Source organism: Parambassis ranga, chromosome 7, assembly GCF_900634625.1.
Source record: "Parambassis ranga chromosome 7, fParRan2.1, whole genome shotgun sequence".
Classification (NCBI taxonomy): domain Eukaryota; kingdom Metazoa; phylum Chordata; class Actinopteri; family Ambassidae; genus Parambassis; species Parambassis ranga.
Window position 1 is genome coordinate 587,334 of NC_041028.1, and position 19,816 is coordinate 607,149.

At 43.5% G+C, this 19,816-nt stretch overlaps 1 protein-coding gene across 5 annotated transcripts in view; it reads right to left on the reverse strand.

Moving 5' to 3' along the window:
- plekhg5b (pleckstrin homology domain containing, family G (with RhoGef domain) member 5b) overlaps window positions 1-19,816 on the reverse strand; it is a 56,802-nt gene that overhangs the window by 36,528 nt on the left and 458 nt on the right. For 2 of the 5 annotated variants that reach the window (XM_028410467.1, XM_028410468.1), the window contains exons 2-3: window positions 19,487-19,793; window positions 3,149-3,225 (exon numbers count right to left, since the gene is read on the reverse strand). In XM_028410467.1, the coding sequence (XP_028266268.1) occupies window positions 3,149-3,225; window positions 19,487-19,568 (159 nt within the window). In that variant the 5' untranslated portion in view covers window positions 19,569-19,793. Of the gene's footprint in view, window positions 1-3,148; window positions 3,226-10,865; window positions 11,580-19,486; window positions 19,794-19,816 lie in introns of those variants that run through there. The other 3 variants (XM_028410466.1, XM_028410465.1, XM_028410464.1) reach the window with 3 other exon arrangements.

Here is a 19,816-nt window from a genome sequence, read left to right on the forward strand (position 1 = left end):
TTCCAAGAAATGTGCCTCAGTCAGTCAGATGGATGGAGCTCCTCCAGAGGTCAGGACTGTCATGACATTGCCCCCTGCTGTTTAAAGCAGGTTACAAAGGCACATGTGTAACTATTGAGCAACTCAGTTAAATGGACTCATATCAGAAATTCTTACACGGCAAAATAAAAGTGATCTTTGTGTCTGGAAAGGCCAAAAACAACATGATGACCACCAGAAATAGTACAAGTTGTGAAATCTTGGGATATTCTGTCTGTACTAGAACACAGAGGAACACTGGGCTCACTGATCCATAATGATGTAACAATGTGAGGTCTAAATTTGTACTGTTTTCACTGATTTCTCATTCAGCAGCATTTACTCAGAACTTAGGTATCTATAAATAGTATTGATTGCCTTTTTATTTTTATGGACTGCAAATTAGCCTCAGTACAAGGAGTTCTTAAACGGGATTAAATGCCAAAATAGTCAAATGTGTCTACTAGAATGTTGAGGTAGAGCGTTCCACTTTGTGTCCAGAGACACATGCTTCAGCCAATATTTGTTTTCTCTTGAAAGTGTCTCTTTATTTTACACAACTAGAAACTTTGACACAGGGGTTGTAGTATAAAGTCACTCTGAAGACATACTCTCCTCCTCCTACACTCCCTCTCCACTGCCCACCTTGTATCTGCAGTCAATCTGCAGCAGTCCTCAGTGGTATATATGTATATATATACACGAGTCTCTCACTAATCTTCTTACATAATAACACCAACCCTGACCCTGACCAAGGTGAAAGCCCTCTGCTTCCTTCACACAGATCCTTCCAACAGGAGAAACTCGTGTAATGTATTCCGTTACATTACTCAGTCTGAGTAACGTACTCTGAATACTTGGATTACTCACACATTGAATTGCATTTTAAGTGCAGCGATCAGCCCCTGCTGACTACAGAGGACGCTATGAAACATTCAATAAAACCTGTCCAGATGTTCCAGCTGACTGCATCACATCAATGTTATTCTATTTAGGAAAACAGAAAAAAATGTAATGATGATAGAATAATACAAACAATGCAACCAAAAGTCATTTTACACACAGAAACAGTGTTTGAATACGTACATCCAACAGACCCATGTATAAAACCAGCTGACTGCAGAGACACGTTCATACTTAAATGTTAATCAGCCTCCGTTTTGGACGGAGCTAGCTAGCAGCTAACTAGTTCACCCCTTCAAGTGACGCTCACAGTGAACCGGCATCATGACTGAGGAGCGTTAAGCACGCAGCGCTTCAGACTCTGACCCCCATCAGTCCGGCTGCTCCATCCTCAGACTCTGACCCCCATCAGTCCGGCTGCTCCATCCTCAGACTCTGACCCCCATCAGTCCGGCTGCTCCATCCTCAGACTCTGACCCCCATCAGTCCGGCTGCTCCATCCTCAGACTCTGACCCCCATCAGTCCGGCTGCTCCATCCTCAGACTCTGACCCCCATCAGTCCGGCTGCTCTGTCCTCTCTGTCTCCTGTAGCTTTCTGTACAGTTTGCCGACATGAACCAAAAACTTTAGCTTTGATCAAAGATGTATTAACGGTAAGAGCTCTCACTCCAATGACTATTCACCCTCATACACACGTATATGACCACACGATGAGACCAGCGATCAGGAGTCAGACATCTGCTGTAAACAGGATCTTTGTTGTACGAAGACAAAGATTTTTTATGTGACTTGTTTCATCCAGCAGAGTGAAAAATCACTACTGTTGTCTACAGTACTGTTGTGTAATCCACTGATTTCAAGTGTAACTGTATTCTGATTACCATCTCTTTAGACTGTAACAGAATACAGTTTCTCATATTTTGTATTCTAAATACCTAACGTTGGTACATGTAATCCATTACTCCCCAACACTGCATATGAGCAGAGCCAAATAGTCCCAAGTGATTCTGTCTCTCAAGAAAAGTGGATTTTTGGAGACTCTGTAAATGTGTGAAGCAGAGAGGATAGTTCAGCATAACTATTTTGGCTCTATCCTTATCCCACCACTTTATTATTCTCAGTTGCCATGGAGAAAAAATATATATAACTCTCTCTCTCTCTACAGGCTGTCTGAATAGTACATCTTTTCTCTCATGTCATCTTCTCTTTCCATTGTTTCCACAGAGGGGACAGCACATCGGTTCAATGGGAAAATCCATCTAATACCCAGCTCTAGTGGCAGGAGGGAGACGTTGGGGCAGTGCAGACAAACCAAAACAACCCAGACCGACCAACAGACCAGACACTATGTCGGTTTCCCTTGGTCTTCTGGCCAGATTCCCATTTTCAGAAACCAGTGGCTTCAAAGGAATAATTCATTTCACAGTCTGGTGGCCAGACACAGAGCCCCAAGACTCACGCCCCTTTTAACACCTAAAAGAAGAAAAGCAGCTTTGCCATTCAGCCTCACCTTTCACAGTGCTGTGAGACACAAGGGAAGCAAGACATACTGTTTTAGAGTTAGAGGGCATTCTTTCTCTGTAAAATCTGAAATTCCTCTTTCACCGGGACATTATTAAAAATCACCAGTACAAAAACAAAAGTATTTAAGCCTGAGCTTGGTGGTTAAACAAAAAACAATTGGTTCAGATGAGGGATTCAGATCATAGCTTGAATGTGAGCTGAAGAAACTTCATGGTGGCTAAAACTTCTCAGGGGACCTGCGTCATCATGGTCAACACAATAACCTTTTGGTCAAGGTTATGGGAACCAGCCGTCATGCTCATGGTTAAAAGGCACCAATGTCTGAGGGAAGTAGGTTGTAAAAAAAAGAGTCTTTATCATGTCCTCTTCACTCTATACAACAATATGTGAGTGAACTGTCAGTAAAATCCGTGTCTGCACAGAATGTTCTTCAAGATGCTCCTGTCATAAAACGGTCTAGAGTTGAAAGGTGGTGCTACAGGACTAGAGAAAGCAGAAAAATGGCACCGAACTTCAACATCCGGGTTCAACTCTGGGTTCATTAGAGTTAAAATATGGAAACCTTCATCCCTATGGTTGAAACAATAGATTTTTGGGCAAGGATATGGGAACTAGACCGCACCCTACCACCAAAACTTCTCCAAATTTTGCGAATGAAATGTCGGTGAAATCAGTTGCACCTTCGAGTTTGAATGGCCTTACCTTTGAGGCCCTCCGGCGCTCGGGACACTCTGGGTGCTGGCACACCGCCCCGTCCTCCTCCTGTACTGGCTTGTCATCTGAAACAAAAAGCACAGGCCCAATTTGACATCTCTCTTTATCACTAAAGATCCAGACCAGCCACCCAGCCTGCGGCATGTCCATTAACACACCTTTCTTGGTAAAGCTGTAAAAATATATTGTAGACACCAAGACTTAAGACTGTGCCTGTGTTTATATATATATATATATATATATATAAGCACAGAGAGTGACCAGGAGCACAAGGAACACTGACAGGTAAAAGGGAGAAGAAGCCAAGTAACAGAAAAAAAGGGGAGAAGTTCAGTTAAAGAGATTTCTTGAAGGAAAGGTAAACAGTGGGAAAAGGGTGGGGTGTGTTTTTGGGAGGAGATCAGAGAGAAATGAATAACGACCAAAGAGACAGGAAGAAAATGGAGCAAATGAGAGGAAGCCCCAATCTGGGTTTTGTACTAAAGTGCACTTATCACGGGTACACTCACTGCACTCCGCCGCACAATAACAAATCACTGTTGTCAAATAAACCTTGAAAATCTACTTGACCAGTTGGCAAAACGTTGCATTAAGGGTTTGATAAAAGGTTGTGTTTACTTCTACATCTTCTACACATACACACACGATAAAGATATCATAACAGAGACCCGAAGCAGACCAATATTTATCTGTGGGCCTAATGAGAAAAACAGAACACACGTGCAGAATGTAGAAAGTTAGAGCAAGGCCAGGAGGCAGAGGCAGGCTGGAGGAGGGGGCTGAGACGGACTGTGAAGGTGATCGTTGTAGAAAGTCTCCAGTTTCCCGGCAGGACATGACTTTGTAGTAAAACCTTTCTAATGAGCTCAGACTATCTGTTCATTGTAGTGTCACCAGTGAAAGATCATCACTAAATCATCAGTAAAAGAAGAGCTGCTGCAAAGTTTAAAACAATAATTTGTCACCATGAAGGAGAGGATAGAGGAGCCGAGCTCTGCTCTGAGCTGGTGTACGGAAACAAGTCACCTTGAGTCATTGGCTACGGTTACACGCACAGGTCAAGGGTGCTCGTAGGGGGAAGAGGGAAAAACAGTGTAATTGGTGCATACCGCAGAGCCTACGGCTTCCCCACAGGGAAGAGAAGGGTCAACCTGTCCATGGAGTATTTGCTCAATAGCAGTGAAAACAAGTGTCTGCAGCCATGTTGGCAGCACTCTGACTGCTGACTTATACTGCAGTGATGTTAGCACGCTAATATTTATAAGACGTGATGTTCAGTTTAATCACAAATGTAGTTTAGCATGTTTTGGATGCAGACATTAGACAAAACAACAAAGCTGTAGGAGTTTGGATATAAAAAGAAAAGATTATAGTTGACCGTTTGACTCGTGCACAACAACAAAAATAACAGATTGGCATAACCAACCTCTAATCTCCGGTACAAAAAATGCAATTCCTCTAATCTCCACTTGCTAGTCACAAAAGTTCATGCCATACACACATATTTTAGTCTGGACAAAACTGATAAGCCATCCCTAGAGCCATGCTGCTAGTGCAGCTGAAACAGTCTTTGCTAAGCACCTTCCATTCATCCCATTTTGTCAAACTTCCACCACCTTCCAGGAAAAGAGAAAAGGGTCTCCACTGTGCTGGGAGCAGGCCGAGACGCGCTCTCAGCCCTGACTGCGTCCTCTGCCAGCAGGCCGCAGGCTAATGGTTCCCTCGGGGCTTACAGGCAGCAGGCTGCAGAGGGAGCCTCCAGCTTTTATGGAGTGTTTCCCAAAGAGGCAGATCCATCTCTACCACAGCGAGACGTCCCAGCTTTCTAATAAACAAGTGTTCTTTGGCCTTATCAGTGCAATCTCAGGTCTCAACGCAGGGATGTGAGAGGGTAAACACAAAGAGACCCTAGTTCAACTAAACGTGTAAAAAAAAGGCTTATACTCAACACAAAGACAAAAACATCTGCTTTTACCAAAATGGGGCCAGTTTAAGAACCCAAAAGTGTGTACTCAAGCAGAGGAGACAAGTCAGCAGATAAAAGAATAAAGTACTACAATGACCCAAACTGTGGGTGAAGTAAGGCTGATATTTCTCAATTAAGGTTTTTCACACTGAATCACGACATCAAATGCCTTCTGCCCGGCACCCTCTTCATCACCATGTTGTTTTATTGTACAATCGCAGTATTATCTGTCAAACCTCCATCTTCTCTCCTACTTGCTCATATCTTGCTGACTCTCCCTCTTTCGCTCTCTCTCTGATGAACTGGAATTTCTGAACTCAGCACTGCTGATTAAGCCAAAAGCAAACACAAGCACACACTATACACGAACACACACGTGACACTAGACAATGAGCTAGCACACTAAAGAGACAGTAGTCCATCCCATCCACAGAGAGAGGCAGAGACAGACAGACAAACACACACACACACACAATGCCTGGGGCAAAATACCCACTAAGCCAGCGTTGAAATCACGCACACTTAAACATGCGACACACTACAAGTACCCCCCTGTCATAGTTAATGTCTTCATTTTGTAATTATCCTGTAACTATGAACATGGTTATACAATCAAAATTAGTCAGTGTTGAGCCAGTCTGAAGCTGAAAGCGTAGAACTTCTGATGAAAGATAACATTTAGCAAAAGACGTGTGCACAAACACTAAATGAAGATTCTCTCCTTTAGGCTTTGGGAAATTGCACATTTTGTTTTAATTATAAAAGCATTATTAAATAATTAAAATAAGGAAGAGTATAACTGATAATTAAAAACAGTCATTTGTTGCAGGCCTCAAGCATTCACTGATTATTTATGGATAAAAATCAATATATATATATAAAAAGTTACATTTCAACCACAGGAACAACAACACCAGCCAGAACCTCCTCCCCTTTGTGAGCGGGACATCATTAACACATGAGAACCCAGCAGAGGCAGTATGAAGAACAGCAGAATAAAAAAGAAATGAGGATAAAAAGTGAAAAGACGTGGTGAAAACCAGGCTCTGTTTAAAGGCTGTCAGTAGAGGTCAAAGTTGTCATCACCTCGTGAACTCAGTGTATCCTACACTACAGTGGAAATTCAAATAATCCAATAATAATCCAATATAAAAGGTCTGATATCATCCATAACTGCTGAGTGGATGTGCTGATCGTACACAGGACGTTTATTATAACCTGTTACCACACAACCGATGTTCTAATTTCATGATGTGCTGCTTGGCGTTAGAATAAAGTGGGTTACAACTGTAAGCTCCTTAAGCAGACTTAGTAGATTACATCAGAGCGGACGAACACCATTAATTACACTTTTGCTCTTTTTTTCCTTCTTAAGCCAATAGTCACCTGTGCAGCCCAGAAGACCTGACCCACCTCCCATCATACTGGAAGCCTCACAAGAGGACAAACCGAGCAGAGTTCATATTTAGCCATAAGCCTTCTACATATTATTTCCAAGGAATGTTAAGAATGCCTCTGTCTGGTGAAGTCTCTTCATGGCAAGTCATGAAAAAAAAGGTACAGCACTTTGTTCAGGCTTTGACTTTGGCCTCTACTCCCCCCTACAACCTCCACACCACCCCTGTATGTAATGTTAACATACACCTCCTGGACTGCTTAGAGACACACAGGTGGCAGGCAGGTGGATGGCACACAGGCAGAGGAGCTGGCAGAGACATTGCCAAGTCAGCACAGAGAGGAGTTGGAAGTCAGAAGTCATAAATATGGAATGAGTAGATGAAACATTAAGGATGGAGCGTGCCTATTTGCATAAGTTATGGACAGATAGATGATTTGTTTTATATACAAAACCTACTGGTAGGCTGGAATGATTACTCAGTAGAGTGTAGTTTAAGTGCGAGAATCAGATAAAAACACCCAACTCAGCTCACTAGCCCGTTCACACTGGGAAAAAAATCTGGCTAAAGCGGGATTCGGGCCTATCCAGATGTTTTTTTTCTGAGCGTAAACGGCTGTATCCAGTTTGATTTCCGGCTAGATCCACCTCTCGTGGGTGGATCTAGCCGGATTGGCTCAAATGTGGCTCAGGTGTATGAGATAAGATAAGAGATAAGATAAAACTTTATTAATCCCGAAGGAAATTCTTGTGCCAGAGGTATCAAGTCACAATAAATGCAGTTAAGTACAGAGAATAAGAGTACAAGTGTCACTATAATCCAAAAAGAGTACAGTACGCAGTATGAGCACAATATATGATACATGGATACAATATGGATACAGTATGCTACTGCCGGCTAGCGACATGCTACTTCTGGTTAGTGATGTGCTACTTGCGGTTCACGGGGCGCGTCACGGGACAATACACCGCCCGGCGCATGTGCACATGCGGTCCTACCGCGGCCTGAACGGACTCTGTATGTTACGAGGCGCCACCTAGTGGTTTGGAGGACCGCAAACACGCTGGATGAAGCCAGACTGAGTGTGGACACAAGTGTGTGCTAGCCAGATTTGAAAATAGGTCTGAACGCATCCAGCTTAAAGGCTGTCTGGGCTCAATCCTACTCTAGCTGGAATGACTTTCTCCAGTGTGAACGGGGCCTAGTTAACACACTACACGTTCTTTGACCTGCCCTGGAGTAGATACCCCTAGTGGAAACCGTCCAGACAAAGTTCCTAAAGGGAGATTTCCACCTCACAAAAATGTCACACAGGTTCCTGGGTATATTCCACCTAATATACCTATATAAGTAAAATGAGTCACCTTTCCTAGTTATGTCAACCCAAACATCTTATTGACCAACTTTAAAAGAAATGAATAACAGACTGAACCTTGAGTCCTGAACCCCCACCATACTCCTCTACAGGTGTACGACTGCTCCTCGAGCCCGGGGAGTAGACATTAAAACACGAGCAGGTTGCATCTGTTTCTAATGCCGAGGGTTCAGTGGCAGTGGAGGCAAAACACAGGCCTTGTGCTTCATGTTGTTTTACCCCCACAGTGGTTAAAACACACATGTGCATCACACACTCTCCACCCCCTGCCTCCCCCTTTCTCCCTCCTCCACCACATCAGAGGAAACCTGAGGTTACCACGTATAAAACTGAAAACCACAGAACAACAAGGGGGGGGGGTGCACTCAATGATTTTAAATTGACAAGAAATAAAAGTCTGATTTAACTCTGCCGAGTAAACATTTAATGACAGTGGAAAAATACAGAAATTCTGCAGTCCTTCCATGTAAAGCTACATTCTGTTCCCTGTTAACATATTTAAGAGGTGTCATGAGGGGATTACTGCATTGCTTGAATTTTTGGGGGCATTTATGTCAGAAAGTACAGTAATTGGTCAAGTTATTGTTACATAACGGTGTGGCCTTTTGTGTCAGGCTGTTCTTTTTATGGGCTTTATTGGTGCTAAATAGAGGTATGCTCTGCTGTTACTGGAACTCATGGCTGAGAATGACCTGAGGAATGTACTTAGTGTAGTGTACAGCGGGAAAATAGAGCTGAGATAAACCACTGGTTCTCCAGAGCACAAATTATGACTCACTGACCAAGCTCAACATCAACTTAAAAAACGCTCATAAACATATTTATTTGAGTAGAAATATGGAAATGTATGAGTGGCCTCTGCTATTAAAAGCTTGTAGCTCAGAGACCAAGACCCTGTTCACACTGGGGAAGTCAATCCGGCTAGAGCGGGATTCGGGCCTTATCTGGATCCGAATAGTTTTTTTTCTGAGTCTGAACAACGTGAAGCCAGATATATCCAGATTTTCAATCCACTTCTCAGAGGTGGATCTAGCCAGATTGGCTTACATCTGGCTCAGATCTCAACACAAATGCGGCTAGCCAATCCCACCGCAGTGTCTGGGTCACGCGGCACTATATACTACAGCTGTCGCCGGCGTTGTGTCCTCGTTGCGCTTTCTTCGGCTTTCTTTGTGCTCCGGCTTATGGTGAAAGACGTTGAACCTCTGTTAGGAACGTGCTGCTCCGCACCATTTAACTGAACACTACTGCCTTCTGCCATTATTGTTACTGTGGGCTCACATGTGCAAACTTGCGGGTGATGGTGAGAGTACGTCGCACACAAAAATGCGTCATCATGACGAGGCACTAATAGGCATAATTGATAAGTGGCAAATATTAATCAGTGACGATTAATTGCACACGATACGATTTTGCACGAGCCTACTACACATCACACTGTAAAAACCACTCTAATCAAGGAGCTAATACCAGTGCTGAGAAAGGAAACGGTTCTTTTCAAGGCCTCTGGTAGCTCACACCAAAAGTCAGTGAATCCCCATAGACCTTAGTGTTAAAATGTTCAACAGCAGAAATATTTTTTTCCTAAGACAGGGTGTTACCACTTCAAGTGACATATTGGTACTGGCCCAGACTAAAAGCTAATGCCATGCACGACTGCCCACCCATCTCAGCTCCGCTAGTGCTCAACCTCTTTGTCCACACTTGGATTAACTGGAAGTTTAGTCAGAAGCAACACACACAGACTCAGAAGAGCTCTTTGGAAACCTACGACGTGGTGCTGTACATCCTCAGTGTTAGCACTGGCACACCTTCAAAGAGCATGCAGATTTTAGTCTTATTTCTAAATTACAAAAACAAGGTTTAAAAAGGACAGGAAGGACCAAAAGAGATGATAAGGGCTTGATTCAGAGTTGATTTGTATCTCCATCTCCATTTTAAAGGGGACAGTATTTTGAAGTTGCAAAGCTGAAAGGGCACATGTTTTTAGCACAGGCTTAGGACCTAATTACAGAGATGGCAAAAAGGTGAGGATCAAAGCCGCACTGTTCCCTCTGTGGCATTCCTCTTTCCGGTCGCTGCCAAACAGGTCTGCCTCAGCAGGCTGGCTGACCAGAGAGAGGTCGGGTTTCCAAGAGGCTGGCAGGCAGAGAGACAGGATGGAGAACATTCCTCCACAGCTCCGTCTTATCACTTCCCTTTCACTAATGGCATAAATCGGGCACTGCAGCGGAAAGCAAGTGCCCCTGTGCCACATCAAATAAAGCACTGAAAGGAGACAGGGAAGCGCTGCAGTTCAACTATGCACTTCTTCAGTGGTAAATATTTTATTTGTGTAGATGGTCTCATCCGCTCTTCCCCTCTCTCTTCTGCCTCATGTGAGGCCTGTCTTCATGCCAGGTCACTGAGTGCTTTCCATGGAAGAACAGAGCAGTGGAAAAACAGCCTTTCCATGATGTGGCTCAAAATCCAAGTGAACCATGTCATCTGCCTGCAGAAAAGTTACGTCTTATATTGCAAAGTAGAAGTCATGTGCATGTAACTCCAGTGTCATGTCAGATGTCTTTCATTGTTACAAAAAATATATTGCTTGCTCACAAGCAAGCACTAAAAGCCCTTTAGCAGCCATTTAAAACAGCTTAAAGGGCTTCTGTGCAATGCTGGTACCTGCATTTAACTTCAGCATCTCAAGACGACACAGAGCAGATCTTTGGAGCAGTTTTATAGCACAATGTTTTTTATGCTTCCTCTTTTCCGAGCAGAAAATAGATGAAACAAAACACAGCATTTGCCCTCAAGTTGTCTGAGAAGGTTTTTGTAACAACCAGAAATATGCGTCACTTTAAAGCATCTCAAACTTGTATGTGGTATATGACTATCCAGAGTCCACTACGCAGGCCTCCCTTCTCACTGTGGGCAAAACAGACACAAAAACCAGGTGACCCCCCCCCTCATTCCCCAGCTTACCACACAGATCGTGGATGACATCCAGGGAAGAGGACCAGGAGTAGCGCTCTATTCCCGCTGAAGTGAGAGAGGATGGTAAAGCCTCCAATTCGTATGCGCCACGCTTTTTCCAGTACAGGAACATCTTCACTTCTTCATTCAGCACTCTAAAACTGATCCAACTGGTCCCTAAACTCACCAAAAAATAACAATCTGAACAATAATATACCTTTCCTATTTACCATCTTTAAGGATTAAACTTGGTTTAACCACCAATGATTAGCTCAATTTTTCCACCTCATCCACCGTACACTTGCTAAAACTCACTTCTTGTCTAAGTCTGATCTACCTTCTTCAAACCCCCCCTCACGTACAATCCATTACATCTCCAGGAGACAATAGGATCAATTCTGCAGGTGGAGTAAGTTGTACCCCTGCCATCCAGGTTTTGACAGCCAGGTCTTAAGTGATACTGATCCTAATGCGCGTCTCTGACCCTTCTGTTCAGCGCTTCCTCCTGCTGATCCTGTAGAGTTTTTGGGTTCATCCTGTCAAACACCAAATGCTGCCCTCTTCTAATCCATTTAACCATGATGTTCCTGCCTAAATTACACACAGTTTAAATGTGCTGCCATTTTATCTCTGAGTAAGAGTTCCTTTGCTGTTGCCTCGACTTTATCCAAAGTTTGTGTGTGTGTGCGTCAGGCGAGCCGCTCATGTTAAAGCCCTGTGTAGGATCTCCTGACGATAGGGGGGCTTTCTGCCCACTCCATCAGACAAGTGTTGTATTCATGCAGAGGTGAGTTGCATGCTGGGACGGGCAATCTGGGCCAATGGCTTTTGGACTGAGTGACACAAAGATCTCTTTTTAAGCCTGCCTCCTACGTCCAGAGTGGACTTTCTTTATGTTTTGCTCAAACTGTAAGAGGCTGACATTTTTCTGCATTCATTAGTGCCCTCGCCCTTTATGTCTCCTCGATGATTTATTCCTTTTTTATGAATGCAGCTGCTCTGTGGTGAATGAGCTCAGTTATTTCTGTGGAGGTACAATGCTCACATTGGCCTCTTGGATATGATGCAAAAGGACTGAGACAATGCACTCCGCTTCTATAAAATCTTGTTAAAGGCTTAAAGCATAGTGCAGCTATCCCAAGTCAGTGCATAAGATTTTCCTCTGTGCTGCTGATGCTCTGCTATTATGCATCTAAAAAGGGAGAATGAAATACTGTGAGAATGCAGTGCGCCGGCCGGGGGGATGGGAGGGACGTTGTCACACATAGCGACCCACATGTCCAATTTTGGGATAAGAAATTAGAGGGTAGGATGGGAGCCGGTTTGCTGCTCAGCTCTGGGCTTTGCAGACATATGGAAATAATCTGAAGCAGCTTTGAGCACGCAGCTTCCCTTTTAATGAAGAGAGCAGTCGTGCAGCATGAGAACCAGGCTGCAAACACAAGGGCCAATTTCCACCTACTGCAGAAACAAAGAGGGAAGCGAAGGAGGCATTAGGCAGCCTCGCTTTCATCGTCATCCTTCAGATCAGCTTTTAATGAAAAAAATACCTTTTTTTAGCCAAATCCAGACCAGAACAGACCTGTTCTACTCAGGCATTCAAATGTGTTATGATCTCACACAGAGACTATTTAGATTATGAAAAAAATCTTATTGAATTCATTTAGAAATGGACTCTATACAATGAAAACACATTCTTTCCACAGCTCTGGCAGCTGTCTGCAGGCACAGGGTGCTTCTTTCCAGACAACATTCACAGTGTAGGTAAGGGGGGAGGGGGGATGTAAAGGTCAAGTATGGGTCAAGCTTCAGATAAAGCCTACATCACCCATAGTGCTGCTCCAAGCCTCTTCAACACCTTTATCTTTCAAAGCCCACATACATCCTCAGGGCTCCTCAGGTTCAAGCTAAAACAACTCTGATGTAATCACTGTAAAAACCGGCAGACTCCCCAAGAAACACACAAGAAGTTATACATTCATCAGGTCAAAATCCAAGAAACAAATCTCAAAATGACATATATGGGCACAGGACGTTTTTACTTTATGATTCCTGTTTGTTTACACACTAAAAAAAAGATAATGGCTTGGTTGAAAGGAGAGCCCACTGCAGCGGGTGTTTGTTGAAAGCCAGACCTTAAAGGAACAAGGTAGGAACCAGGGATGTCCCGGTTTTTTGCCCCTGAGTCTGAGTCCAAGGCATTTGATCTTGAGTATCTGCCGATACCGAGTTACTGCATTGACCCCTTTACGCGGGTAATACTTCCACAAACTGCCCGAAACACATTGCTGCAGATTTCACAAAGCACCCACCTCACCCCAGTCTCGAACCCTGGACCAACAATCACACCCCTACACTACAAGCCAGAGAGTCATCCAGCGCAGCACTATGCTGGCTTAATCCGCGGACACATTAACATTGACAGCCCTATATCCGAGTCCTGATCAGGAGGTAACGACCGATTCCGATTGAGTCTGAAACCATGTAATCAGGCCTGATCAGGCCCGATTTCCAATCACAAGACAAGACAACTTTGACGTCAGTGTCATATCTATGTACAAAGTTTGACACAAATTTTAAAAAATGCACTTTGCAAATAAAACCACAATTTGTCACTTAATACAATAGGTTTTCTTTACATTTTGTTTAGAATTAAAGGTTTTGATTTTATATGATAAGCTAAGCTAATGGTATCATCTATTAAAGCAGAAGTGAGAGTGGGCACAATCTTCCAAAACGTCTCAATGTTCCTTTGATACAGAAACACAGTGATGGAAAAACTAATGGAGCCATTAATATTACCACCATTACTTATGATAACCAAGTACCTGTAATTAATGAGAGACAGGAATAGCTGGTGAAACCTCTGAGTGCGCCCGGCCTGTACGAGCTGCCTTTCTGCTGAAGTATTAATGGTGTGTTGAGAAACGAGTGTGTATGAGCGGCTGCAGTAGGACTGTAAATGAGCCTGCTGGGGTGGGCGTGTGTGTGTGCGCTGTAGGGAAAAGACTGTGTATGTGTTGACAGAGGGAGTGCAGTTGAAGGCCTGTGCGCGCCCACGTGGAGGAGGTTGGTGGGTTATATTTAGCAAGGTGGCCCATCAAACGGGCCGAGGTTAACCCTTCGCCAGGGAACCCAGAGCGGTTTAAGATTTTCCTGTGTGAACACTCGGAAAGAAAAAATGTAAATGATTCAAAGACATTTGTGATTCATCAAAGGCACACTTCAAAAACTTCTTCCAGTAAGACTGCATCACTATCTGCATGTACCATGTACCATTGGTGCTGCTTGGCTGTCTAAGGTCTGATCTGATCAGCGGATTAATAACAAAACATTAAAACAGTGACATTTATTGTAATAAAATAAATAAAATCACCAATCACTAATAAGATTCTGTAAAAAATGCAATCTCTTTAGTAAATGCTGCAATTATAGTCAAACTCTAGTTCAATATTCACTCTCAGTAGGCACGAGTGGAAGATCTAATGAAAAATAAATTATCACCAGAATGAATCATCCCTGATTGTTAACTAGGATTCATGAGTGATACTAGCTGTAAGATAACCGTTTATGCTGTGTGACACGTACAGATTCTACTGTACTTCTTAGGACTGCAATGATTACTCGAGTACTCGCAAAAATAACGGCGAGTATCCAAGTATCAAAAATACTTGTTTGTTGCAGCCCTACTTCTTATTTCTAATATATTTGACGTTTTGAACCAGATTTTTTTTTCGTAACATATGTAATCATGCTGATTAGTTTCCTCCACCAGACTTGGATAAACATACTGAAAATAAGACACTCACGCCTTATGTGAGCCTGCGCACTGTGGAGGCTCACATGCAAACATGCTGTGGCTATTTAATGGTTTACTATCATCACTGGGATTAGGGCTGCAAACTGTGTGTCAACAATAAATCGATAGCACAATCCCCATGCACAAGTAGTTGTTATTAATTAATTAATTAGCAGCTATGTACAATATTATAATACAGCTAACATGGCTTTTAACATGCTTGTTAATAAGGTGAACAGCAGGTGTTTAGATTGTGAGTGACAGAGAGACTGTGCTCCTCCAGCTGCAAACACAGGAGAGTCTCTGGGTGGGTTTTCCTTCACCTGACCACAGAGTTTACTGAACCCGAGTAAGCGCACCAACCCTACGAAGGTTCAGCTCCCGGTGCCACAGTTTCACCTGCACCGAATGGAATACAGTACATGGAACTCACCTTCCACACATCTATTACTTTATACCACAACATGGTATAACCAACAACAGGTGCCTTTGGATTCTGATCAGAGTTTGTGTCCAGTGCTAGCATCCACCTGAGACGTGGTGTACTTTAGCAGCCCATCTCTAAACCAGCAGTTCAGAGGGACAAACAACCACTCTTCAACTTGTTGATATGAATAATCCCATAATTGAAACAATCTGCTTAAAATTGCAGAGGGGGGCTCCCATTGAGAAGCAATAACAGAGTCAAGAGGAATCAAAAACACTTATTCCCCTAAAAGTACAGTTATTGTCATGTGGAAGGCTGCAATATACATAAACAGTCATTTACCAGGGTGGAGGTTACACGTGTGGAAGGACACGTTGGGAGATAAACATTTGCAGTTCTGTTTCTGGTTAAAGAAGGTGTGTGTGTGACCTTAACTTAGCCCTTTAATTATCTAGCTCCACCGTCTGAGGAGGAGCAGCTCTGCCTGATGAGGCCCTGACAGCGTGGAAGCTTTTTGATCATTAGTCGTCTAAATTTGTTTCCAGTTTACTAACTGATGTGGTTTATGAATTAGAAACGACATCCAACACTGACCAGCGACGGAATACACACACACACACAGGCCTGTGATGTGTTAAAGTGATTCCATATGCAAACCGGTGCAGGAGGACACCGCAGGGGCACGAAGCAGTACATCATGTGAAACACAAACCATCTGAAAAATGTGCCATAAAATGACAACAACCATTCACAGCACTATGAATACATGGCAAGAAGAGCTGCAGTTAAGGACAACAGGATTAGGCAATGATCTGCCTGTCCCTTTGTAAGAGATGTAAAGATGTGAGCGAGAGAAAAAAGCAAACAAAATATAACAGTGACTTCATCTGTGACAGAAAAACTGTGTAGAAATCACAACACCTGTTCTATCTGTGGAAGGTGGTGTTCTCCTGTGCTCACTGAGCAGAGCTGCATTAAAGGGAGAGTTCTACATATAGGAAAAGATTTACATGACCTGTTCAACGGGTAGAGCTGACAGTCACTGTTTTACAAAATACTCAACCATATTGCCACAGGCCTTTATTAAAAAGGCTATTCTACAAATATTCAATCAACACATGCCTTCTGTCCTGTTGAAGTGGCACTGTGATGTTTGCAAGTATCCAAACACATGTAGACATCCTTGTCTTTTATGCAAAGTCTGTTTAAAGAGGAAATATAATATAAGACTGTAGCTAGCATAATTAAAAGATGGATTATCATCTGAATACCAATAATCACAATGTCATTTGATCATTGCTAAACATATATGGTGCCAGCCTCCTGTCCTAGCAGAGGTGGAAGCCCGACAGTTGCTGGCATTAGCTAACCAGCAGTCACAGCTTTGTCGATAACTAGCAAACTAAAAGCAATAAAAGGGAGCTCGTGATCGTACTGCCACTGGGAGTAGTGATGACTTTTTTCAGTCAACAATCAGATTGTGCACTTTAAGTGGCAAGTCGTGTGTTGGCGAGTGGCCCTGAAATGAAGGAACCCTTCCTGTTAGCTGTAATGCTAGTGGCTGTACCAAGCACTGTGTAAATAGGCATTATTGTGGACGGGGTGGATTTTGAGCTGACTCGCCGTAACAACGAGTCAACAACAAGTCTTTCCTCTCTTTAAAAACCGAGTGTACAGACTGTCTAGCTAGTGTGCATCTCCACCCCAGACTTAAGCTCTTTTCATACATAAACTCTGGCTTCAGCAGTTCAATTGTTTGTTGCACCATGAATATCATGTGCATTTTGACCCATAGCAAATCAAAGATTTTCTTATAATACCAAGGACACATTTTAGCTAGGCTACTTTGCTAGGTGAGTTACACCTTTTGGAATGGCTCCTTTGAAGCATAAAAACTGTAGAAATGTTCTTGTGCTTTCCCTTAGATGTAAACAGTGAATGAACAACTACATCAGATGTTAGTGGATCATAAAGTAATGTGGGAACATCACATCAGCTGTCCACAGCCAGGGAGGGACAACAAAGAGCAGAGTCCTCAAAGGGGAAACCCCCTGAGACAGAAACAGGACACTGGAACACGCTCACATAACAAAGGTTCAATAAGTGCCGTCCTGTATGTGATGAATTTCATGTCATCAAAAAGTTTCAGGTCATGAGACCTGCCCCCCGCTGTGGTATAATCCGCATGCAGGAAGAACTGCACAGGATTAATGATGAGATGCAAGGAAAGAAGTATGATTTGTGTCCGACACAAGGACCAGGATCTCACTGGAAAAAATAACTGCACTGACCAATGTTCCCTGTGGCACAAGAAAAGGCAGCCCTTTGCACATTTTCAAGGCAGAATTAAAACCGTATGACAGAGCCTGGCAGCGCAGGGCCCTCATAAAGCAAATAAACACTGCTGTCCTGTAATAAAAGAATGAGTTTCAACATGGCACATGAGACTGAGATAATTATGCTTGAGGAAAACAAAAAAAAGCTAAGCAAACAGTGACCTGGAATGGCATCAGGAAAGAACAGAAAAGCAAAGAGGGGAAAAGAGAAAGGAAATGACACTGGAACAATGGAAAGACAGTCTGAAGAAGGAAGTTTAAACTGTAACAAGCCACGAGCCAGGCCAGAGTCTCACACACACACAGTGGCATGAGCATACAAATCACACCAGAACAGAGGCTCCACTGCTGCAGCAGAGCGACTGAACACACCACATGTTCCCTCTGCACCTTTTTCACATTAAATCCTCCACTGAGTAGCTGCTCATTGTTCTCCTAGTTTCCACTTCTTTCTGAGCAAACTACATGTGGTCATGAAGACCATTTGATATGGTTGAAAGCACCAGAGGAGTGACTACAGGACCCGACTGTGACAATTCTGTGAGTGTACACTGATCCCAATGCAATCAAGAGCCCCACTACTGTTCTATCTCCTGCTGCTTCCAGGATAAAGACTGGACCTCATCTGAGTCAAAGGAAGCACACATGAAAAATAATAAGCCCCTGATGATGAGCTGATCAAACGTAGCTACTAAATTAACCTCAGAGCCAAACATCCTGGGCTGAAGCCAACACAAAAATGACAAATCAGAGAAGTGTAGTTACTCGAGTGGCCACTTGAGGGTGGCTCCATGAGTCTATCTGCATAAGTCTGGAAGAATCACGCCACGCATATAACCTCACGAGGCCAAGAAGTCACTGCAGTTACGCCCACTGACTGACATGGCTGCCTTCAGTACAGAAACCTGAAGAATGGAAGTAAAACAATCGACTAGCTACTTAAATTAACGGTGGTTGGACTCCACAGTGATCCTCAAACCCTACCAAAGAAGCAGTGGTTCATGAACACCGACATGTGGCTGGTTTCCTGATACAGACACCAACCAAAGCATTTAACCAAACTCCTGTCAGGTATGTCAGTGACATGTAAGTAACAGGTGGGTGTCATGTTAAATCGTGGAACAGACGCTTACACAAATGCTCGTCCATCCCAGCTCCACTGTAACACCCGTATTTGGATTAACAGGGAGTTAAACTGACTCAGGTGCTGCCAAGACATGGTCAGCCAGAGACTCAGAACAGCTCTTAGAGAAACCTGTGACACGTGTCAGAGGGTCAGTCCATCGTTACTGTGTGTGATTATGTATGTAATTAACTGATTCATTAATTAAATGATCAGGAGTTAAACATCCATTTTCTCGGCTTCTTAAATTCAAAGAGACTTTTTACACTCATGACAAAAAAGTGTTTAGGGACACTAAGTAAAGCCCGATCATTAAAGCCAACAGATCCGATGCTCATCACTGAAACGATGAATCGCTGCACGGAGGATTTTCTTGTTTTTCAGTGCACGACAGAGACCAGACAAGACATCTGGTCCCAGATTAGACCAGTGTGTTTAAGACAGGCTTAAGACTCCGGTGGCCTGGAACACTGAAGAGTTCCAGACTCAACCAATTAAGGCTGCTAAACTTTAACTCCAGACTTACTTCACTCGCTGCATGAACCCATGAACTGCATACACTGACATGAAGAGGGGTCAATGAAGAGCACTGATCTGCAGCAACTTTTGACATGTTTGGGTCTGGGTTTAAAACCAGAGCACTCATTAGATTTTGCAGATTAGCCGGTGGATGAAAACATGAGATGCAGAGAGATGAATTATCAGTGGGGGAAAACTGTAAATATTATTGGCTGGTGATTTAAAGAGGTAACATTCATCATCTGAGAGTATACTAGGACCCTCCATCAGTGTGTGCGGTTCTCTCCAGCTCAGGTCAAACTCAACTTTGATGACAAAGCAGGGAGCCATGAGCTGCTCGGTTCTCCTCACAGAGAATTTCCACAGGATGCTGCCTACCAGCAGAAAGAAGCTGATCAACAGCTGACTTCATTAATGTTTACTTACTGAGCCGTAATCTGAGACCGAGCCAGCTCCTTGGTGGCGACTTGTGCAGAACTGAATTCATGGTCCACTTGTTTGGCACCATCTAGTCCTTCTTGGAGAGGGAGAGAGACAATCCCGACACAGCAGCTCCTCTCAAGTCCACGGAGCGTGTCGATGTGTGGAAGCCTGGTCGACGCTAATCAATGAGAAGTGTTACATTAGCTCCTCTGTGCCATGTTCTCCTCATGCCGCCGTCCTCCTCTTCCTGGACGCTCGCTCGCTCAGCTCCGTCGGTTCTGCACAATGCTCCGGCTCATATCACGGTGGACTGAAAAACAAAGCATCCCCCTC